The 27,452-nt window shown below is 35.9% G+C and overlaps 5 protein-coding genes across 7 annotated transcripts in view; all 5 read left to right on the top strand.

Moving 5' to 3' along the window:
• The window catches only part of LOC111486174 (GPI-anchored protein LLG2-like), a 1,829-nt gene extending 315 nt beyond the window's left edge, over nt 1-1,514 (top strand). Inside the window, exons 2-3 of the mRNA XM_023133206.1 lie at nt 72-128; nt 999-1,514. Coding sequence (XP_022988974.1) covers nt 72-128; nt 999-1,369 — 428 coding nt within the window. The 3' untranslated portion in view covers nt 1,370-1,514. The remainder of the gene's footprint in view (nt 1-71; nt 129-998) is intronic.
• Nucleotides 1,515-3,689: 2,175 nt separating this feature from the next.
• On the top strand, nt 3,690-6,935 carry LOC111485988 (transcription factor SPT20 homolog). 2 transcript variants are annotated; one of them, XM_023132972.1, is made up of 3 exons: nt 3,690-4,035; nt 4,901-5,185; nt 5,547-6,935. In XM_023132972.1, exons 1-3 carry the CDS (start codon nt 3,886-3,888, stop codon nt 6,687-6,689), a joined length of 1,578 nt encoding a protein of 525 aa, XP_022988740.1. In that variant the 5' UTR covers nt 3,690-3,885; the 3' UTR covers nt 6,690-6,935. The 2 variants fall into 2 exon arrangements, with proteins under 2 accessions (XP_022988740.1, XP_022988741.1); XM_023132973.1 differs by having other exon boundaries at nt 3,694-4,035; nt 4,904-5,185.
• Nucleotides 6,936-7,108: 173 nt separating this feature from the next.
• Nucleotides 7,109-10,307, top strand: LOC111485993 (abl interactor homolog). Its single transcript, XM_023132978.1, has 3 exons — nt 7,109-7,343; nt 8,136-8,420; nt 9,008-10,307. Exons 1-3 carry the CDS (start codon nt 7,191-7,193, stop codon nt 10,097-10,099), a joined length of 1,530 nt encoding a protein of 509 aa, XP_022988746.1. The 5' UTR covers nt 7,109-7,190; the 3' UTR covers nt 10,100-10,307.
• A 989-nt stretch (nt 10,308-11,296) lies between these two features.
• Nucleotides 11,297-25,540, top strand: LOC111485952 (two pore calcium channel protein 1-like). Of its 2 annotated transcripts, XM_023132929.1 has the most exons (23): nt 11,297-11,536; nt 12,527-12,670; nt 12,761-12,868; nt 13,592-13,687; nt 14,352-14,482; nt 15,109-15,169; nt 15,343-15,509; nt 16,236-16,341; nt 16,777-16,854; nt 17,398-17,459; nt 18,314-18,386; nt 19,423-19,488; nt 19,590-19,733; nt 20,087-20,144; nt 20,398-20,505; nt 20,622-20,685; nt 20,875-21,043; nt 21,473-21,537; nt 21,747-21,837; nt 22,796-22,882; nt 23,844-23,921; nt 25,086-25,123; nt 25,222-25,540. In XM_023132929.1, exons 1-23 carry the CDS (start codon nt 11,396-11,398, stop codon nt 25,301-25,303), a joined length of 2,217 nt encoding a protein of 738 aa, XP_022988697.1. In that variant the 5' UTR covers nt 11,297-11,395; the 3' UTR covers nt 25,304-25,540. The 2 variants fall into 2 exon arrangements, with proteins under 2 accessions (XP_022988697.1, XP_022988698.1); XM_023132930.1 differs by lacking the exons at nt 11,297-11,536; nt 12,527-12,670 and adding an exon at nt 12,966-13,115 and having other exon boundaries at nt 12,786-12,868.
• A 1,041-nt stretch (nt 25,541-26,581) lies between these two features.
• LOC111486558 lies at nt 26,582-27,268 on the top strand. The gene has a single exon (XM_023133733.1). The coding sequence runs from the start codon at nt 26,582-26,584 to the stop codon at nt 27,266-27,268; it is 687 nt and encodes a 228-aa protein (XP_022989501.1).
• The last annotated feature ends 184 nt before the right edge of the window (nt 27,269-27,452 follow it).

Raw genomic sequence — 27,452 nt, 5'->3', positions numbered from 1 at the left:
TTTTTTTTTTTTTTTTTTTTTTAATTTTCATTTATTTTCCTTTTAGGGTTTTGATTTGTTTGTATTTGCAGATGAGGCCCTCAAAGCTGGTAAACCAACTGGACGTTCCCTTCTTCAAGCCCAAAAAGGTAATCCCTTTTACCCGTTTAGCATGTTTCGTGTTCCAGTTCGATCTATTTTACCGAACATGAACACGAACCCAATAAATTTGATACCTTTTGAACTACCTGTTAAGCGGAAACAATTATTCGGGACAACGAATCATGATACTATCTAATTTAAGCATAAATTTTTCGTGTTCCAATCGATCTGACGTTAAGTTATAAATTTGATACATTTTGAACTACCCGTTAAGTAAAGACAATTGTTTGGGATAACGAACCATGATACTATCTAATTTCAGCATAAACTCTAGTTTATTTTATTTTATTTGAGCATAAACTTTTCGTGTTCCAATTCGATCTTACTGAGCATAAACCTTTCGTATTGTGGTTGGATCTGAGGTTAAAGTTAAGGTTAAATTATAAATTTGATATCTTTTAAACTACCCATAAAACGGAGACGATTGTTCAGGACAACGGACCTCCGTCCACATTAATATGATACTATCTAATTTGAGTATAAACTCTCGTTTGTTTTGTCTAATTTGAGCATAAACGTTTCGTGTTCTGGTTGGATCTGAGGTTAGGGTTAAAGTTAAGTTATAAATTTGATATCTTTTAAACTACCCATTACGTGGAGACGATTTTTTAGGACAACGGACCTCCGTACACGATAATATGATACTATCTAATTTGAGCATAAACTCTCGTTTGTTTTGTGTAATTTGAGTATAAATTTTCATGTTCTGGTTCGATACGACGTTAAGGTTAAGTTATAAATTTGATATATTTTGAACTATCCATTAGGCGGAGACGATTGTTCGAGATAGTAGAGATAATATAATATTGTCTAATTTGAGTATAAATTGTTGTTTGTTTTGTGTCGGGACTCGACAGAATGCACGGTAGATATGGAAGCGCAAAATTACACGATCCTGACAAGCCAATGCAAAGGGCCAAAGTACCCAGCGAAACTGTGCTGCCACGCATTGTTGGAGTTCTGCTGCAGCTTTGTGGAAGAATTGAACGACCGGACCAACAACTGCGCCACCACAATGTTCAGTTACATTAACCTCTACGGCCAATACCCACCTGGCCTCTTTGCCAATCAATGCAAGGGAGGAGAACAAGGCCTGGAGTGTGACAAAACCCTCCTTTCTCACGATGGGAGTGGCCACATCAGTTTTTCTTCGGCTCTTTCGCTCCGTCAAACTCGGTCCCGACTCTACTCTCTCGCTCTCGTATTTATGCTCCATGTATTGCTTTAGAACACGAAAAGGGAATGTAAAGTTCTTTATCTTGCGTTCTCCGTTTCGTTGTCTTTCTTTATACGACGAAGGTTTTGAATCTTTCTGTGTTTGTTTGATCGGTTAACTGTAACTTTGGTGGGATTGGGATATGAAAGCTACCTATTGAATGTTTATTATAATTTTTTATGATTGAACGGAAAGTTTCACCTCTGAACTTTCGAGTTTTTGTAGAAGAACACGTTTCCATGTTTTGTGGGTTGTATATATTAAATGATGTGTCTCCTAAATTGTTTTTAGAATTATTTATAATTAAATAAATTTACAATTAATATATATGAAAAAATTTTGATGGGTCGTTAATCTATATGGTTTAGCTCTCTTAACGGTTGAATATCTTTAATCTAGAACACTGGATCAAGGTTTGTAATAACTTTAAAAAAAAAAAAATCAAAGAGTTATAATTTATATTAAAAAAAGATTAATATCATTTTATTTTAATTATATTTAAATATTATAAAATATTATAATATGCATTTAACTAATTTAAATCTAATATTAAATACAATAAATATATTTTTTCTTTTAAATATTTAATATATTAAATAAATAATTTAAATACTTTTAATTTTTTTTCTTTTTTAATGTTAAATCTTTTAAATAATCTCTATGCATCAAGTATAATGAGGATAGTCACCAAAGTATTATCAAACCAATAACGGTTAAATTATAAATTTAGTTCATTAGAATTTAATCGAGAAAATTTTATAAATGGGCCAAATCCGAAGCTTATTATCTATGAGCAGTGACGAGAGTTTCAATGAATCGCAACCCATCGAATCTCGGAGCAAAGTGATTGGCGGCCGTGGACGGCGGCGATCTTCTCGACGGACTAATTTCTTCGTCTCTGTTGACCTTTTCCTGAATTTCGTCCCACATCGGTTATTCCCAAGAATTTTCTTTTCAAAGATGTTTGATTATAAAAGGGTATCCGAGAAATGAGAAATTAGTGTCTTGTTACCTGATGGGAGAAGGTGGTTTTGTGGAGGCCGGCGGAGGACGGTGGAGCTGACAGGATGATGGTGGAGGCGGCGGCGGCGACGGAGACGGCGAATAGCCCTGCTATCTTCATGGAGATGGAGTGGTGGGTTTTTCCTCAAATTTGGGAGGGAATTGCTGGTGGGAAACACGGCCGCCGGCCGGCCATTTTATATACCGAAGGGAAAGCTACGGTTAAGCCGTTATTTTCCAACGAAGTTTTACCAGCCAACTAAATAATTAAAATTAGGATTTTTATAATATAAACTATCTCTAATCTTTTTTAAATATTTCAAAATTAAAAAACGGTTACGTCTTTTAATAAAAAACCAACCTATTTTTCATGTCGTTTTTACCGACTTCAACCGACAAACATTCTAGTTATTACTGCATTATTACCAAACATTCATTTAGTAACTTTTTGTTTTACTTTAGCCTTTGAACGGTATTTTTTTAAATGGGTAAGTCCAATTTTGTATTTAAAACACTATGGTCGTCCAACTACGGTTGAAGTGGTCACTGATTGGTATTGAGCAGATCACGAATTATAGCAGCAATAGTATAACGGTATTTTAGTCATTTTAATATATAATAAAAAAATTTAAAATTCCAACTTCATCACTTATTATTATTATTATTATTATTTTTTCAAAAACTAAATTTCAAATATTTCAATCAAAATAGTTTATTTCTCCAACTTATTTAAAATGCCCGGGAAAAAAAAACCATACATGACATGTAACCCTTGATCATCGGATCTTGCTGGTTTCCAAACATTTTATTTTAATTAATAATGGAAAAAAGTAATATAATTTCAAATTATTATATTTTAATTAATATAATACCTATTATTTTTTTTTAATTTGTTTAAAATTTTTCATTTTTACCCGTGGTAAATATTCTAAAACCTAAGTACGTTTTTTTTTTTAAATGGAAGACATTTATCTTCCGTCAAAATTATGTCAAATTTACGAGATATTATATCTATAAGAAGACCAGAAGAATAAATAGTTACCCGTTAAATTCCGATATCAAGGAGGGTAAAATTGTCTTTTAAAAGATTTTCTCATATTTACAAAATGTTAAGGGCAATAATTGAGGTTGATGATTGATTAATAAGCAATCATTTAGAGGAAGGCAACAATTCGAAATAAACCAAAAATGAAGGACCAATCAGCAAAATGGGAAGATGGTCGGCGAGCCTATCTCACAAATTTCATATCTGGCCGTACACTTCAAATCAACCCAATAAATTAAACGTTTCTTCAATTTATTATTATTATTATTTTAAAATTTTAATTTTTAAAAACCGAAATCAATTTTTATAAGGTTAGGTATAAACAAATCCATGGAGGTTCATTTCGCGGAAAAAGTCTGAAGGAGAATTTTTTTTCTTCTCGATAATTGCAAAAAAAAAGAGAGCTTTTTCTCTTTCGTCTTCCTTTGAGTCGCCGACCCTTTGGCTTTTGCTTCAATTTTCCGATTCCTTACTGTGATCTATGGCTTCTGGTTCTGCTGGTCGGCCTAATTCCGGCTCTAAAGCGTTCGATTTTGGTTCCAATGATATTCTCTGTTCATATGAGGACTACGGTAACCAGGAATCTTCCAACGGTACCCATACCGATCTCTCCGTTGCGAATTCTAGCAAGGTGAGTTGTGTTAGTCGGGTTTTTTGCGTTAGGTTATGAATTTATGGATGTTTGAGAGATAATTATCGATGTGTTCCTCGATTAGGGTTTGTGGTTAATGGAGTTATTTGATTTTTGTTGCGTGATTTTTGACGAGGGGAATGCTTTGCTATTTAGCATCTGAGTTTGATTATTATTGGTTTAAGAAATGAGCGTTTGAGGCTGGGGATGAAGATCCGTGTTGAATTTGATATTGAAAGTCAATATTCTTGGTTCGTAAGTTGTTCGATCTAGCTTGAACTTTGCAAAGTTTGGTTCTAAGTCTAATGGATGTTTTTCCTTCCAGATTCTGAAAATTTTATTGTTAGCTCAGAAATCTTGTCATTAAGCTCCTTGTTTTCACTTGATGCAAGGGATTTAATCCAGTTTTTTCTTGAACAATTGTTCTTGAAGAGAATATTAGATTCTAGCAATGGATTTTGGTATTGTAACTTGATTGTATTTCCGTTTTACAAACTTGCAACTTGTTCTTGGAATGTTCTTGTGAAAAAATTGTGTGATATTTGACTTTTGGGTGACCATGTAGAGTTGAAATTACAGAGGAAGAACGCCGATAAGATTATTTGGCTCCAACGATTCGATCTTTCTTTAGCTTGCATGGAAATTAATGGTGTTTTTAGTTCTATTGTGGCTTGAATCTTGAAAAAAAACCTAACTAGATGTGTTTTTGTGTTCTTAGTTGTCTTATTGTCTAAAGTTTTATAGGCTTTTGGTTCATCTGTTTTGTTAACTAAGCGCCATTTACTCGGTTTTACGCCTTATCCAATAAGATTGGATTCAATGAGTATGATTGCGTGATCGATTGAGTTCTGTATACTTGTTTTAGCAGGATTTTCACAAAAGTAGAATGTCGACTGTATATCCTGCTGCGGCGTATGCTCAACCAGAAGATTCTATCAAACAGGATGTGATTTCTACTGTAGAGAACAGCATGAAAAAGTATTCTGATAATATTTTGCGGTTTTTGGAGGGAATAAGTTCTCGCTTGTCTCAACTTGAACTGAATTGCTACAACCTCGATAAATCCGTTGGAGAAATGCGATCAGACGTAATTCGTGACCATGAAGAGGAAGATTTGAAACTTAAATCTCTTGAGAAGCATCTACAAGAAGTGAGCTACGAAATTTTAAACGTTTTAAAGTTGTATTTCATCATTTTGAATAGTAATATTGCTTTCTATCGATACTATATGATTGTTTATAGACACACACGGCATGCACTGTATCTGTTGATCATGCTGAAGTACTCAATTGGTTTCGTCTTAAACTTGACGATTCTTTGTTTGATACGAACCGTGGTTGCACATCACGAGCCTCCTCTTCTGTTGATATCTTCGTTTTAGTTTATCCTGCTATCTAGGTGGTTAGGAATGTTTGAAATATTGATTTCGTGTTGTTAATACATTGTTTTTCTTCTGGAACGATCGTTTGAATTGTCTCTGAATCAAACTTATCCTTGATGCCATTCTGTAGGTCCACAGGTCTGTCCAGATTATAAGAGACAAGCAAGAGCTTGCTGAGACTCAAAAAGACTTGGCCAAACTTCATCTCGTGCAGAAAGAGTCGCCTTCATCGAGTCATTCGCATTCTAACGAGGAGAGAGCTTCACCCGTTGCCTCAGATCCTAAGAACGAAAATCCATCTGAGAATCACAATCAGCAATTAGCTCTTGCCCTGCCACACCAAGTTCTCCAACAGCAAAATCCTCTAACACCGCCTCCTCCAGCAGCTTTGCCACAAAATGTGCCTCAACAGCAAGCTTATTACATCTCTTCAACTCACTTGCCTAATCAACTCGCCCATATCCAGCATGCCCAGGGCCAATATCAGCAGCAACTTCAAGACGTTTCTCGGTTGCACCAGCCAAGTCAAACGCCTCCGCCGCAGCAATTCAATCAGTATCCACAACAATGGACAACACAGCAGCAGCAGCAGCAGCAGCAGCCCCCGCAACCGGTACAGCCACCGCAACAGCAGCAGCCTTCTATGCAACCTCAGATCAGGCCGCCACCTTCTTCAGTCTACTTGTCTTATTCGATGAATCAACCAACGTCGATGCCAGAGACTCTTCCAAACAGCATGCCTATGCAAGCTACATTTTCACCTATGCCTCAGCCGGGTTCAAGTCGCGTAGACACCGTGCCTTATGGATATGCTGGAAGCGGTAGTACCGTACCCCAGCAGCCTCCTCAAGTCAAGAATGCTTTTGGACCACCAGCCGGAGAAGGATATGTACCTTCCGGACCCCAAGCTGCACTTTCGTCTGGAGGTTCGTATATGATGTATGATAGGGAAAGCGGAAGACCACACCATCATCCTCAACCTCAACAACAACCACACTTCAACCAAGGTGTATACCCTCCGGCCAATGCATCTCTCCAGATTCCTCAGCAATCAGGCCCCCACGTCGTCGCCAGGAACCCGAGTCATGCACATCTTATGCGCAACCAAAGCCATCCTTACGGCGATGTAGTCGAGAAACTGGTTGGCATGGGTTTCAGGAGTGACCACATTGCCAGTGTCATTCATAGGATGGAGGAGAGCGGCCAACCTATCGACTTCAACGCTGTTCTGGACGGGTTGAGTAATCCCGGAGGTCCTCAAAGGGTATGGTGACCATAATTTTATTCATAGAGGAGTCGCCTGTTTGTTCGTTGAGGCTCGTATCGGCCACGACCAGCCTAGCCATTGCGTCTTTTTAATGCATTGAATAAAAGACTGGTTTTTATGATTTCAGTGTTCTCCCACCTCGTATATACATGGTTTGTGAGATACGAAGAACAGTTGATTGTATTTGTAATGTTTAAAGTTTAAACCTTGTATGAATCTCTTCTTAATTATAGAAATTTGGTTATTTAATTATCTAATTTCATATAGAAAATTCCTTTTCCCATTATATATATTTCAGATAATAAAATTATTTTTTAATATTGCTCCATCTTTTTTTAATGTTTAATTAACCTTGATTAATATTTCTTAACCCAAGATTATGAATGAAATAATCTGCCGGGCACGCAACTTTATGATTAATACTTAAACGAAGTCCTCCTAGATTTGAAGGCATCTGAAGAAAATTCTGGTCTTCATTCCTGTTCTTTCGATTACTCGGTGCGATTTATGGCGTCTGGTTCAGCAGGTCGCTCCAATTCCGCCCCCAAAGCTTTCGATTTTGGTTCCGATGATATCCTCTGCTCATACGAGGACTACGTTAAACAAGACACTTCGAACGGTAGCCACAGCGATCCCGTCTCCGTTACCAATTCTAGCAAGGTTCGTTGTTGTATTATTTGTTCTTAGATTTCTGCGTTATGAATGTTTGATAGAAGATTTTGATTCGTCGTTGTTAGGTCCGATTAGGGTTTGTAATTTTTTGATGTTAGCAATAAGTTTTGTTGAGTTGAATAACTCGATTCTTATTTCTTAACATTTAAGTTTCATTTCGAAGCTAGAGAATTAAAATCCACGGCGATTCATCTTGCATTAGCTTTGTTCTAGAGTACATGTCTGTCTGGTTTATAATTGAGCGAGCGTTGTTGGTGCTTTCCAATCTCCAGAATGAAATTAGTTCTTCAATTCAGTTTAGCTTGAATCGTGAAAAAACTCACTAGTCTTTGGAATGTTCTTAGACTCTTAAGATTTATGGAAATTATCTTGAGTTGAAATGCTGTTACAATGCTGTTACAAAGCGAGTTCACATGTGATTTGCTTTGGAATGGGGCGGGATGCCTTGGAGGCACCATAGATTGCACCGTTGACAACAGCGCTTTTGAGTGCCCCTAACCGGGGCTGTTGATCGAGTCCCGTGGAGCGCGCATTAAGCTCAGGAATACATTATGTGCAAGGAAATTAATCAATTTTTGAATGAGTGTCCAGAAGAGAAGAACATTTTCTTTTAAGTGGTTTTGGGTTTTGGATCTTATATGTTTCTCTAGCATCTTTTAGTAATTCTTGTGAATGTTTGGGTTTATGAACTGAAAGAATGGAAGATTTAACGCAATTATTATTATTATATAATTGTACTTTTTGGTGGTTAATTGGTGTTATACATATTTATATGAACAGGATTTTCATAAAGTTAGAATGTCTACTGCATTCCCTGCTGCTGCTTCGTATGGTCAACCAGATGATTCCATCACTCAAGATGTGATTTCTGCTGTAGAGAACAGCATGAAAAAGCATTCTGATAATCTTTTGCGTTTTCTTGAGGGAATAAGTTCGCGTTTATCACAACTTGAACTGTATTGCTATAACCTCGATAAATCTGTTGGAGAAATGCGTTCTGATGTAGCTCGTGACCATGAAGAGGCGGATTCGAAGCTTAAATCTCTTGAGAAGCATCTACAAGAGGTGAAATACGACTTTACGACTTTTTAAAGTTTGGAAGTTGTAATACAACTGAGGATCTTGAAATTGGGGAACAAAACATTCCTTATAAGGGTGTGGAAACCTCTCCTTAGTAGACACGTTTTAAAACTTTGAGGGGAAACTCAGAAGGGAAAGTTCAAAGAGGACATTATCTGCTAGCAATAGGCTTAAATTGTTACAAATGATATCAGAGCCAGTCGCCAAACGATGCGAGACACTGGTCAGATTAAGACTAGACCCTCTCCATAGTAGACATGTTTTAAAAGCTTAAGGGGAATACCAAAAGGGAAAATCCAAAGAAGACAATATCTGCTAGCGATGGACTTGAACTGTTCCAAGTAACTAGTGACGTTGTTTTTTAGTTGATTTTATATGGTCATTTATAGATACAATGCATGCACCGTTTCTAATAATTGTATAGAAACGTTGTATTAGTTTGCAAACCTATCACTTGTCGACACTTAGATGTGAACAGTGTCAGCCATCTCTGATCCCCGTATTTGTTATCGATTTTTATTACTTAGAATTCGATACTGATCATTAAATTTGTACTCGACGCATTTCTGTAGGTCCACAGGTCTGTACAGATTATAAGAGACAAGCAAGAGCTGGCAGAGACTCAAAAGGACCTAGCCAAACTTCAGGTCTCACAGAAAGAGCCATCTTCATCAAGCCATTTGCAATCGAACGAGGAGAGAGCTTCATCCGTAGCTTCTGATCCTAAAAAGAATGAAAATCTATCCGAGATTCACGGCCAGCAATTAGCTTTGGCCTTGCCACATCAGATTGTCCCACAGCAAAATCCTATAGCACCCGCTTCAGCGACTTTGCCTCCGAACGTGCCTCAACAGCAATCGTATTACTTCTCTCCAACCCAATTGTCTGGTCAACCACCTCATATCCAGCATGCTCCGGGCCAATATATCTCATCCGATCCCCAACACCGGGCATTGCAACCTCAAGATGTTTCGACCAATCCCCAACTAAGTCAATCTCCGCCACAACCATTCAATCAATATCAACAACAATGGGCGCAGGTGCCATCGCAGCAGCCACAACCACCACAGCAGTCTTCTATGCAAACTCAGATCCGACCACCCCCTACTTCAGGCTACCCTTATCCACCGAATCAACCGAGTTCTGTGCCAGAGACTCTGTCAAGCACCATGTCTTTTGCATCTATTCCTAATCCCGGTTCAAGTCGCCCGGACCCAGTGCCTTATGGACATGCAGCTGTAGGTGGTGGTTCTGTTTCACAGCAACCTCCTCAAGTAAAAAACACTTATGGACCAGCAACAGGTGAGGGATATATGCCTCCTGGACAACCATCACTTTCGTCTGGAGGTGCATATATGATGTATGACAGGGAAAGTGGAAGACCGCCGCACCATCCGCCTCAACAACCGCACTTCAACCAAAGTGGATATCCTCCAGCCAATGCACCCCATCAGATTCCTCAGGCTGCTACAGTCCCTCCCGTTTCATCCAGGAACCCGAGCCATTCACATTTGATCGAGAAACTGGTCGGCATGGGGTTCAGGGGCGACCATGTTGCGAGTATAATTCAGCGAATGGAGGACCGTGGCGAACCTGTTGACTTCAACGGAGTTCTAGACAGGTTGAGTTCTTCTGCAAGTCCAGGTCCACAAAGAGCGTGGTGAGAGTAATTTAATCATCGTCCGTTTGCAGTCGATACCGGCCATGACCAGCCTCATACGTATATTTTTCTGGTTTGTGAGATTTATAAACGTCGGACTGTATGATTTAAAACCTTGTGTGAATATCTTCTACCTGCATTTTCAAATTTTTCAATATGATTCCTTCTTGATGTTTACTTGAACGTTTAGTTGTTATCATCATTTTCTGATCTAGCTGCTATGTTTCAATTTATATTTACTTCCATACATACTGGTGGTTGAGCAGTCCTTTTCTTCTGAGCTGAGGTCCCAATCACACCGGTGGAGAATTTGAGTGCATTATTTTCCATGGCGTATATCAGTTTCCTTATCTAATCTTCTTAAAACCAGGTTTTTGGAACACTTGGGATCCTATCTAAAATCGTTAGGCTTACGTAATGGGCAAAAGCGAACAATATTTGCTAGTGTAGCCTTGGGCTATTATAAATGGTATTAAAGTCAGACATTGGGAGATGTGATAGCAAGGACGTTGGACCCCAAAAAAGGTGAACTGTAAGATTCCACATTGGTTGGAGAGTGAATTGTGAGATTTTCCGTTAGTTGGAGAGAGGAGCGATACATTTTTTATAAGGCTGTGGAAACCTTTCGAGGATGCTGAGGTGGAAACCTTTCGAGGACGTTGGGCTCTCAAGAGAGAGGATTGTAAGATCTCACGTTGGTGGAAGAGGTGAATAAAACATTCCTTACAAATACGTGTAAACCTCCCACTTCTCTCTAGTAAACACGTTTTAAGACGGTGAGATTAATGACGATACGTAATGAGCCAAAGTAGACAATATTTGCTAGAAGTAAACTTGAACTGTAAATCGCCTTACGTCTTTCACATCATATATTTATCGAACTCAAATTGTAGAACAAAGAATTAAAAATCGAACATGTTAGTTAGTTTAACTATATTTAAAGTAAGCGGAACGATTAGAGGGTTCATAAGTGAGTCATTTGGTTTAAAGGTCAAAGCTTATGATATGATTGGTTGAGTTGTCCATCAAAAGAAAAGCAAAATATCTTACATAGTTAAACAGTCCCCAATCCACAATTACACGTGGCACACCACCCTGTCCTGCCATGTCACCATCCTTCCAGTAGGATGGCAATCCCGTAAATTCCAAATTTCACCGATGTATAGTTCAGTGGAGCCAATTTGTTTCTAATATAATAATGCCAACTTGAAGCTCCCCGATCAATTTCCAATTTGCCTCGCTTTTCTTCCCTCTGAGATCAGTCAGTTCGTTGTGAAGTCTTCGACGTGCCTCGAAGAATATGGATGAATCTCTGCTCGGTGTAGAAAGTGGCAGCAGCTCCAGCTCTCGACGTCAGATTCCTCATGTGAAGTTCAAGCGCCGCTCTGACGCCATCGCTTATGGCTCTGCGTACCAAAGAGCTGCTGCACTCGTGGATCTGGTTAGACTCTTTTGCCATATTTGATTCTGGCTCGTGTTCTTTTTTTTCTTTTTACTGGCGTTGGAAATGTGTTCTGGTTTTTGTCATTTGAGTGAACAAGTGATCCTTGATTCGTTACTTTGACTATAGCTGGCTCTTTGAAGTGTGATGGATTGGGATCTGTTTTGGATTGTTTTTGACATTTGGTTCATGGAATCTGAGTCTTGAGCTTCTCCTTTTGAGATATGGTTTTGTGAATTTTGACTCAGTGTCCTGGAAGTTAGTTCAGAGTGATTTTCGTTATGATCTTGGTGCTGGAGTGGTTTAGTGGTGAGATTGTTTTGGAACTCTTTGAAGATTTGTTTTCCTGTTTTCCAGCTTGAATATAATTTGCTGTTGTTCCAGCTTAAAATGTTTTTAAAGTCAGCATTCCTTGATATGCTCTCTCCCTCCCTCTGAGCTCCAATCCTGTTTCCAATTCCCGTTATTAACTTTTCTCTCTGATAATCGATGGTCTTACTTTTCGTTATTCGAAAAACTGAGTATAATTTCTATTTGGCATCTCTATATTTCATTAGTTTAACAGAAGGTATATTCTCTACTTATTTTTCTTGTCAAACATGCCAGGATTTCTCCGAAATAGATCTTCTGCTTTTGGCTACATATGCATTCCTTCAACTCATTAATTCACTTCATTTCTTCGAGGACTGATAAATGCTAGAATGGAAAGAGAAAAATGAATGTTTCTCTAAAACGTTGCCCCTACATTTACAGTTTCCCTGACTCTGTTCTTCTTATTTGTTAGTGTTTGTTCTCATCTCTGTTTTTATGCCTTGAAACGGTACAATTTTGTGTGAAATATTTATTAATTAAGCTCACTATTACTGCTAACCATTAACTTCATCTATGAAACAAGGATTCCTTCAGAGATGGGAAAAATGATATAGTTTTACTTTGAACCTTGGCTGACAGAACATTTTGGTCACTGCTGATGGAGAATGAATTTTGCAGGCTGAAGATGGCGTTGGTATACCTGAGAAAATCCTTGATCAATCGAACTTTCAGAGTGCTGCAAAGCTCTACTTCATTTTTATTAAATTTGATTTGATTTGGTCTGTAAATTTCTTTGCGCTGATAGTCCTAAATTTCTTTGAGGTTTGTTCTTCCATTTTTTTTTAACATTCCTTTTGCTTTCAGATGTGAAAAAATTTTCATTCATTTTTTAACATACATAAACATCTGCAGAAACCCTTGTGGTGCTCCAAATACGATACGCATTCTTGTAACGACAGAGAGTATTTCTTTCTTGGGCAGTTGCCTTACTTAACAGCTGTTGAATCTCTTATATATGAGGTAAGAATAATCTAAATAAACTAAGATATTATTATCTCTTTAATCTTCTTACTTTTACTCCAATCGAATTAGACTTCCTCATGTTATGGTTTTGTAGGGATAGGTGGTGGTAGAATTACATTACTGCATTCTCTCAGTAGTTTCAATACCTACACGTCCTTGCAATTGCCACTATGAGTTATGTCTATGAACGCTACTGCACATAAGCCGAAGAAAAAACTAAATTATGATGTTGGAGAAGAATGAGGTGCTGCTTTATAATAGCAAATATAAACGTGTAGAAAAATTCTTCATGCTGTTTACGTTGCTCGTCAACCAGATGCTTTTAATGTAAAGCTCTACTGTTGGCGGAACCTCACTCATTGAAAATGTTATATTTTTAGAGGACCTTCGATACTATAAGTAGCTAAGTGATATTCAATTCCATTACAAGCAAAAGCCGTTATGTTGAGTTTTTTTTATTTTTTTTTTATTTTTAAAGTTTCATGTTTTAATTGAACGGGCAATGAAATTTCTTGGTTTGCTCAATCGATATTCAGAAACAGTTCAATGTGTAAAGCTTCTTCAGGTGATGATAGATGTTAATTTTTCAGATTATCTGTATCTCTAAGAACCACCATGCAAAGGGAACGCAATCTTGTGCAGTTTTTCGGTCTTCTTAATCTCCCACTTTTTCACTTTACTCACTTTCTGTTTCATCGAATTTATACTTTCAATATGCAGGCTGTGACTCTCATAATACTCATGATACACACTTTTTTCCCAATTTCGTTTGAAGGAGCCCAGCTTTATTGGAAAAATCCCTTGAACCAGTTGAAGGTACTCGCTCAATGTCTCTTTTGTTTGATAGATATCCTCAAAGTAATTTAACCGAACTGGAAGGCTTGATACTTGGTTGTTGGAAAACATTCAATTTTCAATGTTCCGAGTAATTTGAGCCTGCAGACAACTTCCTTATGCCCTTAGTGTCTAATCTCAAAAGGGTTCCCATAAATTATTGTCTTCTTATACCCGAATCGAACTTGAGCTTGGCAATTATGCATAGATGAATGTCTTTTAGAAAAGACAAAATGTTTGTGAAGTGACTAAAATGATTGATCAGAAATGTAACATTTATTGTCTTAACTGAATTATTTAGATAGGCTGAAATTGAACTTAACATTCAGAATTACATTGCTGAAAAGATGAAATGGTGGGTTATCATATTTTATTATCGTTGGATTTCCTTTATTCTTTTGCATTATTAGCTTTGTTTTATGGGTCTATATTTATTATTTATATTTGTTATATTCTTTCCTTAATGGTAGATGATCGTTCTTCTGTGTAAGAAGACCTTGTATTGATTGGAATATAGAATAAGTACAGTATCTTTATTTCTGTCCTAAATGCAAGTCATTATGAACTGCCACTACTCTATCGGGTTCTCGTGGCTATGATGTTGTGCTTTTTAAGAAATTAATTCTAAGTCTTCCTCGGTCTCCAGGTCATATGCTTAATTATTTTGGTGGCCGATTTTCTCATTTATACCCTATATTTGTCACCAGTGGCCTTTGATTATCTTCCATTCAGAGTTGCACCGTATATTAGAGTTGTCTTTTTCATCATGAATATCAGGTATTTCTTGACAGGATTCTTATTTTGCTTGTTTTTTTATGTGACTTCATCGTATGTACTTGAAGATATTAGTAGCATCCAATTCAAAGGAATTTGTTGCATCTACTCTTATATCAACAAGTAATTTAGTTCCTAGAAACGAGTTTACATGTACTTCTGACAATTGATTGTTTCAGGATAGCTGTTTTTAGTGTGTTAACATGGACTGGTTAGTTCATATTAATTGCCAGTTAATTATACAAGGTGTAAATAAGCACTTAATAGTATCGGATGTGCTGAGGAGATTGAAAAGAAAGGAGATTCATACATTTCATTTAAAGATAAAATTTCTGTGTAATATTAATTTTTGTAGTTGTTTGATCTCTTGATATTTGAAATGACCATCAAAATTACACTCAGTAGGCTTGAGAATATGTATTAATGGGAAAATTTTTAGTTTTGATTGGGTTCTAATATTTTATCTTTATTAATTGCTGATGAAAATTCAGATGTAGTATCTATCTGACGTGGACTTACCTCTTCCTTTGATGTTTGATACTTGTTTCTTATTGGTGGGAGTTGATCCTATTTATGGTATAGTTATTTATTTTTTAACAATAAATTTACCCATTTCATTTGGTTCTTAGGCATCTACGGGAGAGCATCATCATTCTAGCTGGAATGCTTGGCACATACTTGAATGTCTTGGTTCGTAGATAAATTTGGCATAATAAATATTCTGTTTCTGTAGAATTTATAATATACCTACATGACATCTTTTATTTCTCTTTTACTCAAAATGTTAAGAACTGTGAGTCCAACATTGTATTATGTTAATTATTATACCAACTCTTACTACTTTATTGCCACTTTTCTTGCAGGCTCTATGGTTTTTGTTTCTTCTGTTTTCCAGCTGGTTGGCATACGTTATTTTTGAGGATACAGAGCAGGGGAAATTATTATTTACTTCTTTTGGAGCCACATTATATCAAATGTTTATTTTGTTCACAACATCTAATAATCCAAATGTTTGGATACCTGCCTACAAGTAAGTGGGTAATTTAGAATGATATATATATATATCTACTTGTTTGACCAGTATTCTTTTTCTTCCTCATTCCCTTCAAAGTGTATTGATAAGCTCTTTTCAAGATTGTAAATTTTGAAAATGGTTATTAACTTGTCATACTGCTATATAATCCAAGATACAAGTTTAGGATACTATGTTCTGCGAGGCAGCAAGCAGGCACTAAAAAGAGCTTTGTGGAAGGATATCCAATTTTTGTGTTGAGATCTTGTGTAATGGAAAATTATTCTCTTTTTAATAACTATCCCATTCCTGCATTTTGTACTGGTTGGGAGGAGAACGTTGATGGAGCATATACTACTATAGCATGTTTTGGTCCGGGAAGCCCATTAAGACTTGAGATCTGGGTTTTTGGTCATAAAGTTTGTGATATTCGAGTGGTATCTAATCATTTGAACATTCAATTTGATCCCTAAAATTGCGCAAGACCACAAGTTTACCATACTTGTTCTAGAGATAGAATTACTTGGTTTTGATAGAATTCATGACCTTGAGATGTTGAATCATATTCTGGAGGTTACATGATTAATTTTCGTGTGGTATGAATTATCATTGTCATTATTGCTACCAAATGCAAAAGAATTATATCAATGATTGTTGAAGTTATTAATTGAACAATGTATCTTAAAAAACGTTGTTCCATCATTCTATAGTAAGCATTACATTGACTTATATTGTCTTTTACAGGGCATCTCGTTGGTATTGCCTCTTTTTTGTTCTTTACGTGCTGTTGGGAGTTTATTTCGTTACAAACTTGATTCTTGCTGTTGTATACGATAGCTTTAAGAGTCAGGTAAATGCTATTTCACCATGCACTGCCAGTTCAAGTAGTTATCTATGGCTTTAGTATTCTTTTTGTCTGCCCGTTTATTGCTTCATCCATAGGCTGTTTTTTCTTCTCTCTCCCCAGATACTTGCTTCATCCATAGTTCATCAACAAATATTGATTTGCTTACTTTATTTATAAATAGGTTAAATTATATCAAATACCCTTGAACTTTGGAGTAGGTTTCAATTATGCTCATAAATTTTGAAACATTTCATTTTTACCTTTGAACTTTGAAATGTGTTCCAAAAGAGTTTTCTTCGTTAAAAGGTAAAATGAAACATTCTCTAAAGTTAAGTCTAAGGACATAGTTGAAACATTCTCTAAAGTTAAGTGGCATTTTTATAATTTAACTTTTTTATAAGGCCCAAAGACTCACGTTTTTCTTATTTTTTTATCTAGCTGGCTAAACAAATTTCTGAGATGGACCGCTTGAGGAAAAGTATATTGGCCAAAGCATTTAGTCTTATGGATACTGATGTAAGTATGGTGGCCACCTTCCATCTAGCTCGCATTTCCAATGGTTTAACGGGGTGTCACATAGACCCTATTAATTTTGTTCCAGTTGTTTAGTTTTTATCTTCCTGCTTTCTTCTTGTTTGTGTACTAGAAATTCATTCTAATCTAGAAAGTTTCTCTTAGTAAATTTTCTATTAAGCATAAAAAATATATATATTAAGATAAAGAAAGACTGTTTTTAATAAGCTGGATTGAGATACGTCGAGCTCGTAACTACATATAAATGACTGTTAAATGAGAGTATCAGTTTTGAGCAATTGAACATATCTATTATTATTCATAGGTTTTTTTTCTAACAAGAAACAAAGCTTTTCATTGAAGAAATGAAAGAGACTAATGCTTAAAAGATGCCAACTCTCAAGGGGAGTGAAAAAAAAATCAAATTTAGAAAGGAACTATAATAACGTGGTAAATATGGTCCACGTTACTTTCCAATATCATGTTTTCTTCATAAGTTTCATGATGAAGAGTCTTCGTGTTGATTACCTTCGCATGTCTTTGCAGAACGTTGGGTTTATCAATAAACAGCAGTGCCTTATACTTCTTGAAGAACTTAACAGATACAGGTTTTATACCTTATCTACCTCTCTATTGGTTTAGCTTGCTTGTTTCTGAAGTTGTTACAGCAAAGTCAGGAATGCTTACAAAAGTGCCTGATGAAAAACTAATAATACTTCATAGTGATTTTTATTTTTATTTATTTTTTATAATTCTTCTGTTGGTTTTTGTTTTCATTTAATGATCTAAAACCTGCTGAAATTTTTATTCTTTCTTTATACGATCACATTTCATGATCATACCTGCTGAGAATTGGGGGTAACATCTTATTTTCGAAGATTCCACATGGAATTAGACTCTGAATAGAAAGGCATAAAGTACAGAGTTTTATCTTTCACAGTCTAAATATATGTATGTTTAATCCCCAGTGTTTAGGTGTTTTTTCAATTTGGCTCCTAATATTTTATTAGTTCAATTCTACCCTCATCGATTGCATTTTATCCCAAGTCCGTTGCCAAAAAATATTAAAATTAACTGACAAAATGGTGATCTAATGTCATAGTTCACTTTATTAAGTGCTCTATCTTTTAATTTGATGTCATAGTTCACTTAATAAATGATTTAATTTCATAAAGATAAAGTCAGTAAAAGAAAACAATATGGACCCTTGAGGAGCTAGAATGGTAGGTGATGCTGAAGTGACTACCTTATTCCTTTCGTAATTCCTCCTCCTGGAATCGATGACTAAGTGACGGTAACTTTGATGGATTTTTTTTTAAAAAGAAAACATTTCTGTCCTCCACGATTACTGGAAAAATGAAAATTTCAATTTTGAAGTTTGCTTGGTTTAGGAGACATCTTAGTTTTTGTTATAGTTTGTTGATTAGTCTTACATTATTAAGATTGTTACATTTGCCCTCAGGACTTTGCCGAAGATATCAAGGGATGATTATGAGTTAATATTTGATGAGCTGGATGACAGTCGTGATTTTAAGGTACATTAGTTCCTCAAGTCTGTTTAAAACGTGAATAAATTGTCAGAATTCTTGTTCTTGACTGAAGTTATAACCTAGCTAGCATTAGATGAAGACGGTAGTTATAATTTTAAGCCACATTAGTTACTTGAATTTGTGAAAATGTGTTGTCACTGGACCTTAAATGCATTTCAAATTTTGGCTAAAAAACAGCTTTTGGCCTATGAACTTTCTTTGAAGCAATAATTTAATCACTTTATTTTGTAACGATTTAGTTTGGTACTTTCATGAGAATGATAGTTATAACTTTAAGCCACATTATTTACTTGAATTTGTGAAAATGTTTTGGTGCAGAACCTTGAATGCAATTTAAATTTTGGTTAAAAAATACTTTTGGTCTTTGAACTCTTGTGGGAATTATAATTTAGTCCGTATACTTTATTTGGTCACAATTTAGTCCTCATGCTTTCATTTTTGTAACAATTTGGCCTCTAAACTTTAGTATGTAACAATTTAGTTCTTGTAATTTAAAGTTTGTAATGATTTAGTTCTTATGGTGAAAAATATTTTAAAACGTCCACGAGTTTTGTGAAATAGGTTTTAAAAGTCCCACTACTAACATAACTATCCAAACAAAAAGTTGATTGGCATTTTGTTCAGTTCAACGGTCTTGTTGGAAGAGGGGCCTTTTATATCTAGTTTACAAAATTTAGGGACTAAAAGTGCATGTTTTAAAAACTGTCGGATCAAAGTGACCAATGAATAAAAATGTAGGGACCAAAAGGATAATTTTCCCAAAGGTAAATACAAAAAAATGAGGAAGACCATTGAGAACAATAAGTTTTAATTATAGCAAACCCCTGCCCTGAAAGGAGCTTACAAAAAGGCTCCCTAATAATGGTGTTAATTACTGATGTTTGATTGCAAATTCAGTTTGTGATTGTGATAAACATACTGATCGATTATATCTTCAGCCATGCATAGAGTAACATAATTTTGAATTATAATGAATTTTCTCTTTTCCACAATTCTATTTGGAATCCTTTCTCATATGTAGATCAATATGAATGAGTTTGCTGATCTTTGCAATGCTATAGCCTTGAAGTTTCAGAAGGAGGACATTGTAAGTCTTTATAGTTTTACCCAAGAATTTTAAGAAACTACTGAAGAGTGAACAGAAGGAATAAGGGCCTGATTTTCTTATCTGAACTATTATGAGTGCAGCCTTCAGTGTTTGAAGCGTATCCTTTGATCTACGATTCAGTTTCTTCAAAAAAGTTGAAAGCATTTGTGCGGAGCCCCTCATTTGGATATGCTATATCCTTTATCCTCATACTGAACCTGGTTGCTGTTATTATTGAAACAACAGTAAGTCTGAAGCTTAAATAATAATTTTATTTGTGTAATTAACTTCTCTTGGCATGTTATGATGAATGACACTTTATTTTAATCTTCCAAACATAGAATTTACTATCCCTTGTAATTTACGTTGCTCTTTTACAATGGAGGATTTGATTAACAGGTTTTGTCTAAATTATATAAATTGACTTCCAACTTCAGCTTTCTTTATTTAAGCAATTAATTTTTGGATTCTGATACAAGTCTATCGAAATAATCAATAGCAGCTCCATTCAATTAATTATTTTTGACGTCTAATTTTTGGTTCAGTAAAGATTTATTGCAGCTTACAAGGTATTTAACTTCTGATATAAATGTTTCAGCTCGATATAGAAAACAATGTTGGACAGAAAGCATGGCAAGAACTCGAGTTTGTATTTGGTAAGGTTTTGATAAGGGATATATTATTTTCTTTCCTTCCAAATAAACCACAAAAAATTATTTTAGTTCTGTTATAAATATCAGTTCATTGGGTTGCAAATTCTTTTCTTGAGTAGTTTGATTTGGAGGCATTCTTCCCCTTTCTAGTGTCACCATAAGTATGGCATTTGATGTAAAAGCATTTGTGTGAGTGATTATTACTTGGTATCTTTTCTTATTTTGGGCAACTTTCTTTCTTATTTTTTGCCTACAGGTTGGATATATGTGGTTGAAATGGCTCTAAAAATCTACGCGTTTGGATTTATGAATTATTGGAGAGATGGCCAAAATCAGTTTGATTTCCTTGTCACATGGATTATAGGCAAGTACCGTAAACCTTCATGTGCGCGTGAGAGAGGGATGGGGGCGGCCGAATTTTTAATTCTTTCTGCTAATACTTTATTATGGATCTTTTTTGTATTACTTTTATTTTGGCAGTGATTGGAGAAACCATGACTTTTGTGGCACCTAGTGGACTAACTTTTCTTTCAAATGGAGAATGGTAAGAGTAATTTTGTCCATCCTATTTCAACTAAAATATTTTCTATTTTCCGTACATATATTCTCTTGCTGTCTAATTTCCTTACGGAATGAGTGAAAAAATTGATGGCTCCAAATCAAGTATAGTATGTAGTTCTTTTGTAATCTCGCTATAATAAACATTCATGGTTTTTCTCTTCTTTGATAACAGGATTCGCTACCTTCTGATAGCAAGAATGTTACGCCTGATAAGGCTCCTAATGCATGTCCGGCAATATCGAGCATTTCTTGCTACCTTTTTAACTCTCATCCCTAGCTTGATGCCATATCTAGGAACTATTTTCTGTGTCCTCTGTCTTTATTGCACTCTTGGTGTGCAGGTAAAATATGTTAATCTATATGAACTATTAATGATAATAGAAGAATGATATAAATCTTATGCGATACACTTTCATTAGCCTTTTCCGTTTGTTTTAAATTGCATCTTGTTGCAACATATAAACTGACTAATATAGGTCCTTGTTAGTTTTGATGATTATAAACTTTAATCCTAAGTTTTGTATCATGTTACCAGATTTGTATGATTATATTTTTTACTTGTAAATGATTTACAATTAGTTCTCAGGAATGATTTTGTTTTCTTGTAATTATATCTTTTTTATGTTGGTTGATAGTTCAAATTGTTTAGATTTTGAACAATTTGCCGTGCATATTTTTCCTGTCATTGTAATATCATGTGGTTACGTATCTTTCCTCCTTTTGCTTTATCTTCACCAATATCCTCGCTTTTTATCTCAATCATTTTTTAGGTCTTTGGAGGACTTGTTAACGCTGGAAATCCTGCTTTGTCTAAGACTGATCTGGATGATGATGAGTATCCTAAGATGTTTATTTTTATTATTATTTTTTTTTATTTTGGCTAGTCATACTTCTAAAGACCTTTGTTGGGTTTTAAGTAGGAATTCATTGTCATTGTGGCTGCAGGAACATGCTTAGAAAATTTATTGAAAACCAGTTTAATTTTTTTTCTAGTTTGTCCTTGTGAAGGACTTTTTCTGTTTAGAACTGCCTTGACTGAGTCAGCTACCTACTTTTCAATTTCAACGACTATCCTAATGGCATGGTGACACTGTTCAATTTGCTAGTTATGGGAAACTGGCAAGACTGGATGCAGGTACCTCTTTTATTATCAGTTCCCTTTTCTTTGTGCTTCTACTCCTCAACCTAAAGCGATATATCTGTGGTGTTCTCTTTTGGAGTAGGTTATGTGCCATCTAGAAGTGAAAATAGAAATCGTTAGATGATTAGCATGGCTATCAAATTTCATTTGTTATTTCTCGGAACATTATTCTCATTGTGTTTTCCCTTTCGGGCTTCCCCTCAAAGTTTTAAAACGCGTCTGCTAGGGAAAGGTTTCCACACCTTTATAAGAAATGTTTTGTTCCCCTCTCCAACCGATGTGGAATCTCACAATCCACCCCCTTTAGGGCTCAAAGTCCTTGTTGGCACACAACCTGGTGTCTATCTCTGATACCATTTCTAACCGCCCAAACCCACCGCTAGCAGATATTGTCCTCTTTGGGCTTTCCCTCTCGAGCTTCCTCTCAAGGTTTTAAAACGTGTCTGTTAGGGAGAGGTTTCCACACTTTTATAAGGAATGTTTCATTCCTCTCTCCATCCAATGTGGGATCTCACATTGAATGTTCGAGTGATTTTGGTATTTGATTTAATATGAAGGAAAAGAAAAACTAAAAGAAATTAAGCTCAATCATGGTACAAAAATTCTGATGAGAGAAGGGTAATGTAATATCATAGTAACTTTTTCCTAAAGAAAAATCATATGCTTCTAACTTCCGTTTATTCTAGCTTTATTATCCTTATCCTAATTTCTTTGGCTTTTAAGATTCCTGTATTATTTTCTGCCTACATGATTAGATTAGCTACTTTATGCTAATAAGATTATCCATGTGGCTACGAAGTATTGCTTATATGTACTCTGGCCTCATAAGTTGGATTTCACTGTATGCCTCATTCTTGTGTTTCAAGTAATTATTTTAATTTTCCCTCATTACTATAACTTTTTCTTTACCATTTCTGGAATTTGTTACTGAATTTCATATTTGTCTTCCTAGAGCTACAAGGAATTAACAGGAAGTATTTGGAGCCACGTTTATTTCATCAGTTTCTACCTAATAACAGTTTTGCTGCTCTTGAATTTGGTAAGTTTGCTTTCGCATTTTTATACAATGACTTTACCTCGTCGTTTACATCTTTACTATGATGATGGCCTTCAAATAAATGGACTTCCTGGTTGAGATATGCTGCATAATGAATAAATGGAATCTGATTACACCAGGCATTATATGCTAGATTGTTTTCTTAGTTGACACAAAACTATTACGCCCCCAATTACCATTTATTATGAGAGATGGGATAAGAAAGGGATTACACCATCGACAATTTAGTTGGATGTTAGGTATGTCGATATGGGGGACCAACCAACTGAGGAATGTTTGGAGAAGTTGTGTGAGGGGGAAGGCCAGCTTTATTTTTCTTTATGCTTTTTGTCTAGTTGCTTGCTTGTGAGGGAGAGGAGAGATTACCAGCCCTCTAATCAGCTTGGAGTGTCCGTGTTGCCTTAGGGAAGGTTCTTCCTGAGAGCAAAGTTCTTCTTCCGTTCATCAATATATCGTAAGGGGAACCTTAAAAATACCTTTATAAATACTGAATCAGCCGATTGTTATGAATCACGACTCTCCACAATGATATGATATTATCCACTTTGAGCATAAGCTCTCATGGTTTTACTTTTGGTTTCCCCAAAAGGCCTCATACCAATGGAGATGTATTCCTTACTTATAAACCCCTGATTCTTCCTTAAGTTAGCCAATGTGGGACTCCCTCTCTACAATCCTCAACACGGATGATATTGTTAAAAAGAAATATTAATATTGAACTGAAAATAAATTGAGGGTTCGTGTTACTTATCAATGTTACTTTTTCTTTTCTTCTATAATGAGGAAATTCAAAATTACCCTCTCTACTTGGTACTGACCAACGGTTTAATGCACCCACTGCCAAAATTTCCTCTGTTGTGATGAATGCATGCCTGTAAGCATATTGTATTTTATATAGCGAAGTTAAAACTAAAAGTACTTAAAATATTGTGATATGATTCAGGTTGTAGCTTTTGTCTTGGAGGCTTTCTTTGCTGAATTGGATATTGAATCTTCAGAAAATGGTGAAGAACAGGATCAGGTCAGTATCTTTTGATCCTTGAGAAGGATGGATATTGTAAACTGCTGCAAATTATTGATTTATATTAATTCTTACAATTATTGAAAAAAGAAGTATGCCAGTGAAACACATATATTAAGTCTAAATATGTGAATTTAGAGATGTACGCTGTCCTCTTTTTCTCTGGATGAGAATTTATTTCTATTTTGCTATCCGAGAATAACTTGTTGATGATCTGGTCATGCCACGTGACTGCCAATCATTATAATTCTGCTAGTTGAGTATAACTATCATTATACCGACCGACTGTATGGTGCACAATCGCACTTTTCTTGGCAGCGGACTTTGCGATTGTGTGACACTCATTCTCAACACCAAGTGAGTCAAACCAATTTGTATTTGCGTCGCCTACAGCCGAGCAACGTATGCTCAAGCCTCTAGCCCCATTTGAGAGGAAGGTTTTATAAAACGGAAGGCGGAGAGATTTTTGAAAGGGAGTTTTGAAAGTAAGAATGAGAGAAGATTTAAAAGTAACGCTATATAACTATAAGCTAAAGGCAACACAATGGCTTATATAGCATATAACTTTCTAGGTAGGAAGAATTTGACAACTAGTCGCATTTCCCTATAGTACATTTTGAGGCGATTTAGATCTGGCAAGCCTAAAAGTGATTTCGCCGAACGGTTATACAAAATTAGGGAAGGAGTTGACAATTAGTCACACCCCCTATAGTACATTTTGAGGCGATTTAGGTCTGGTAAACCTAGTCAGATTTCGTCGAGTAGTCGTACAAACATAAAATACATTAGTAAGGCAACACAACTTGGAATTAAATAAAGGGTTTGGCGTGGCATGGGCATGCGGCCACAAACAACATGTCCTGGATGAGCATGACCGTCAATGCCCCGTGATTTAAGTTGCCTGTAGCTGAGCTTTTTGCAATTTGCTGCTTGTTATGAACAACGTCGACTTTTCTTACTTTCTTTGTATATAGAGGACTTACGCAACATTGTTATACCGTTTGTTCAGCTGCCTTCTGTTTATAACTACCAAAGTTCCATATCTTCTCATTTTTATCTTTTCATTTTTTGGGTGAGTAATGGACTTGAGAATTTAGTACCAGTGAACAATATGTAATTCCAACCAAATGTGCTCATGAATCGAAATATTTTCTTCTGTTTCAGGACGCAGATAGTAGAAAGGATCGTCGACGTTTCGTCGGGTACGTAAATTAATAGCTTTAATATGAATTATGCATCTATCCTCTCCGGTTGTCTTGAAAAGTTGACATGACAAATTTTTGTGGTTTGTTTGTTTCAGCACAAAAACTAGGAGCCGCAAAGTTGACATTCTTCTCCATCATATGTTGAGTGCAGAATTGGATGGAAAGGATTCCGATTAGTGTAATTTAGTGTGTTATTGGATGTCTTTTAAACGTAACAGTAAGAATGTGAATGTGATTAGTGTTGTATTTTGTATCTCATTTGTTTTCCATCAAGAAGTGGACTTTGTTGTCCAATCTTTTAAATAATGCGACTTGAAATGCGTAATTATTCCATCGAGCAGCTTGGTTCGTGGTTGTCCATTTTGTCCATTATATGAACACATTTTTAAGATAATTCAACTTGGACTTCTGCAATATGATTTGAGCAATTAGTTTCTTTTGTGTATTTATGTTGTTTCTCTTTTAAGATGCTCTAAGATTGGACATCTGCTTGTTTAATTACCGTAACAGCTCAAACTCATGGTTTTCCTTCAAGTGTCTTGTGGTTTTTTAAAATGTGTTTGTTAGGGAAAGGTTTCCACATCCTTATAAGGTACATTTCATTCTTTCCTACAACCTATTGGTGATTGGCTCTTATACCATTTGTAATGCCCCAAGTCCACTGCTAATAAAATATTGTTTGCTTTGGCCAAAACCGGTAATATATGTTAGTAGTGGGCATGAGCTATTATAAAAGTATCAGAACTAGACATCGGGCAGTGTGCAAATAAGAATGTTGGGCTCTCAAAGGTGGATTGTGAAATTGCACCTTGGTTGGAGAGGAGAACTAATCATTCCTTGTAATATTTGAAATCTCTCTCTAAGAAGTCAAGAAAGGAAAATTGAGATAGAATAATATCTGCTAGGTGGGCTTGATTCGTTACTGTTTATAGTAGAATTCTAAAGAACAAAATCATGAACAAATTATTTAATGCGGCTACCACGATATAGTCACTTTAAAATAGATTTAGGGTTTAGGGTTGAGAATTTAGAGGGTTAATATATTGAAATAAATTATCAAATTCAATCGTCTTGAAATAAATTATTAAAAAATGCCTAATCTAACAATAATTCAATAACCTCAATATTTATTTAATTATATAATTCAACAATAAAATTATTACGACAAACCCCAAGTCAAAGGCTTAAAAAAAATGCCAATTTATATTATTGTTGAATAAAATATTTTGTTGAATCATTGAATCAGTGAATAAGTTGCCGAAAGCAAACCAAAGGCATTCCAAAAACTGGCGCCACAACCTTAGCGCCAAAATCAGCTCTTCCCGCCATTTCCCTTTCTCTTTATATGAACCCTAAGACATCTCTGCAATTTTCATCCAATCTCAACACGATTTTCTCTACAATTCCTCGTAATTACCCTTATTTTCCTCTTGATTGTTCATTCAATTCTCCGCCATGGTTGTTCCTCTCGGACCCGGCAAGTTCTACGGCAGCAGTCTCCCCCGTCCCCGCTACTACACCGACGTCAAGTTCAACGACGAGCGTGTAGATCCACCCACGCCGGTCCTCGATCCGTTTCTCTCATGGGCGAACGAGGCTCACTGGTCAATGGGTGGTCTCAGCTTCAATCGCCTGAGACTTCAGGGTCGAATCGAAGGCAATGTCAACAAGCTTCGAACTGAGCGTGAGAAGATTGCTAAGAAGAAGAAAGTAGAGACGCAAGAGAGATCTGACTCAGATGTCAGAGACGATGCCGTTCGCCGGTCGAAGAAGCTGAAATCAGTATCACCACCGCCAGTGCCAATTGCAACGAAGAGACGGCGATTGATGCCATTGTTTGATGCTGAGGATGATGATGTTGGTGAGCACAAGGAAGAAATTAGGGTTGTGAAGAGGAGATTGGTGAAGAAGCTGGGAGATGATTTCGATCGAGTCGCTGTGGAGGGGAAGAAGAACCAGTTGAAAGGTTCGAGGGATCGAAATTTGGAAGTCAATGGGATCGATGAATCTGTAATGAAGATTGTCGAGGAGATTAACGATGAAAGTACAAAGGGGAAGAGTAGTGGAAAAAAACTGGAAAATGATTCAATTTCTGCCACTAGAACTTCTCCCAGATTAGCTAATAAGCGTAGATCAAATTGACTTAGGAATCTGAGTATAAAGTAGACTATTAGTTTCTAATGCTTATCTTTTTCAGTTTTTGTTCTTCAAAACTGGGCCATGATCTTGTAATGTTGGTTTCTGACTGAAAACATGAAAACGGAATGTGAATTCTGCCATTTTTAAGGTCGATCTTAATCATTCAATCTAAGATGAAGGAAGAACA

Source organism: Cucurbita maxima, unplaced genomic scaffold, assembly GCF_002738345.1.
Source record: "Cucurbita maxima cultivar Rimu unplaced genomic scaffold, Cmax_1.0 Cma_Scf00011, whole genome shotgun sequence".
In the NCBI taxonomy this organism is placed as follows: Eukaryota; Viridiplantae; Streptophyta; class Magnoliopsida; order Cucurbitales; family Cucurbitaceae; genus Cucurbita; species Cucurbita maxima.
Note: the sequence above shows the minus strand (reverse complement) of the source record. Positions and strands in the feature narration are given on the sequence as shown.

What these genes read in the sequence shown, in the direction of transcription:
- LOC111485988 (XM_023132972.1), top strand. Translation starts at nt 3,886, where the DNA reads ATGGCTTCTGGTTCTGCTGGTCGGCCTAATTCCGGCTCTAAAGCGTTC. An exon ending in CCGTTGCGAATTCTAGCAAG is followed by an intron (nt 4,036 to 4,900) that starts GTGAGTTGTGTT and finishes TACTTGTTTTAG; the next exon opens with CAGGATTTTCACAAAAGTAG. An exon ending in TTGAGAAGCATCTACAAGAA is followed by an intron (nt 5,186 to 5,546) that starts GTGAGCTACGAA and finishes GCCATTCTGTAG; the next exon opens with GTCCACAGGTCTGTCCAGAT.
- LOC111485993 (XM_023132978.1), top strand. Translation starts at nt 7,191, where the DNA reads ATGGCGTCTGGTTCAGCAGGTCGCTCCAATTCCGCCCCCAAAGCTTTC. An exon ending in CCGTTACCAATTCTAGCAAG is followed by an intron (nt 7,344 to 8,135) that starts GTTCGTTGTTGT and finishes TTATATGAACAG; the next exon opens with GATTTTCATAAAGTTAGAAT. An exon ending in TTGAGAAGCATCTACAAGAG is followed by an intron (nt 8,421 to 9,007) that starts GTGAAATACGAC and finishes GCATTTCTGTAG; the next exon opens with GTCCACAGGTCTGTACAGAT.
- LOC111485952 (XM_023132929.1), top strand. Translation starts at nt 11,396, where the DNA reads ATGGATGAATCTCTGCTCGGTGTAGAAAGTGGCAGCAGCTCCAGCTCT. An exon ending in GTTTGGATACCTGCCTACAA is followed by an intron (nt 15,510 to 16,235) that starts GTAAGTGGGTAA and finishes TGTCTTTTACAG; the next exon opens with GGCATCTCGTTGGTATTGCC. An exon ending in AGAACTCGAGTTTGTATTTG is followed by an intron (nt 20,145 to 20,397) that starts GTAAGGTTTTGA and finishes TTTTGCCTACAG; the next exon opens with GTTGGATATATGTGGTTGAA.
- LOC111486558 (XM_023133733.1), top strand. Translation starts at nt 26,582, where the DNA reads ATGGTTGTTCCTCTCGGACCCGGCAAGTTCTACGGCAGCAGTCTCCCC.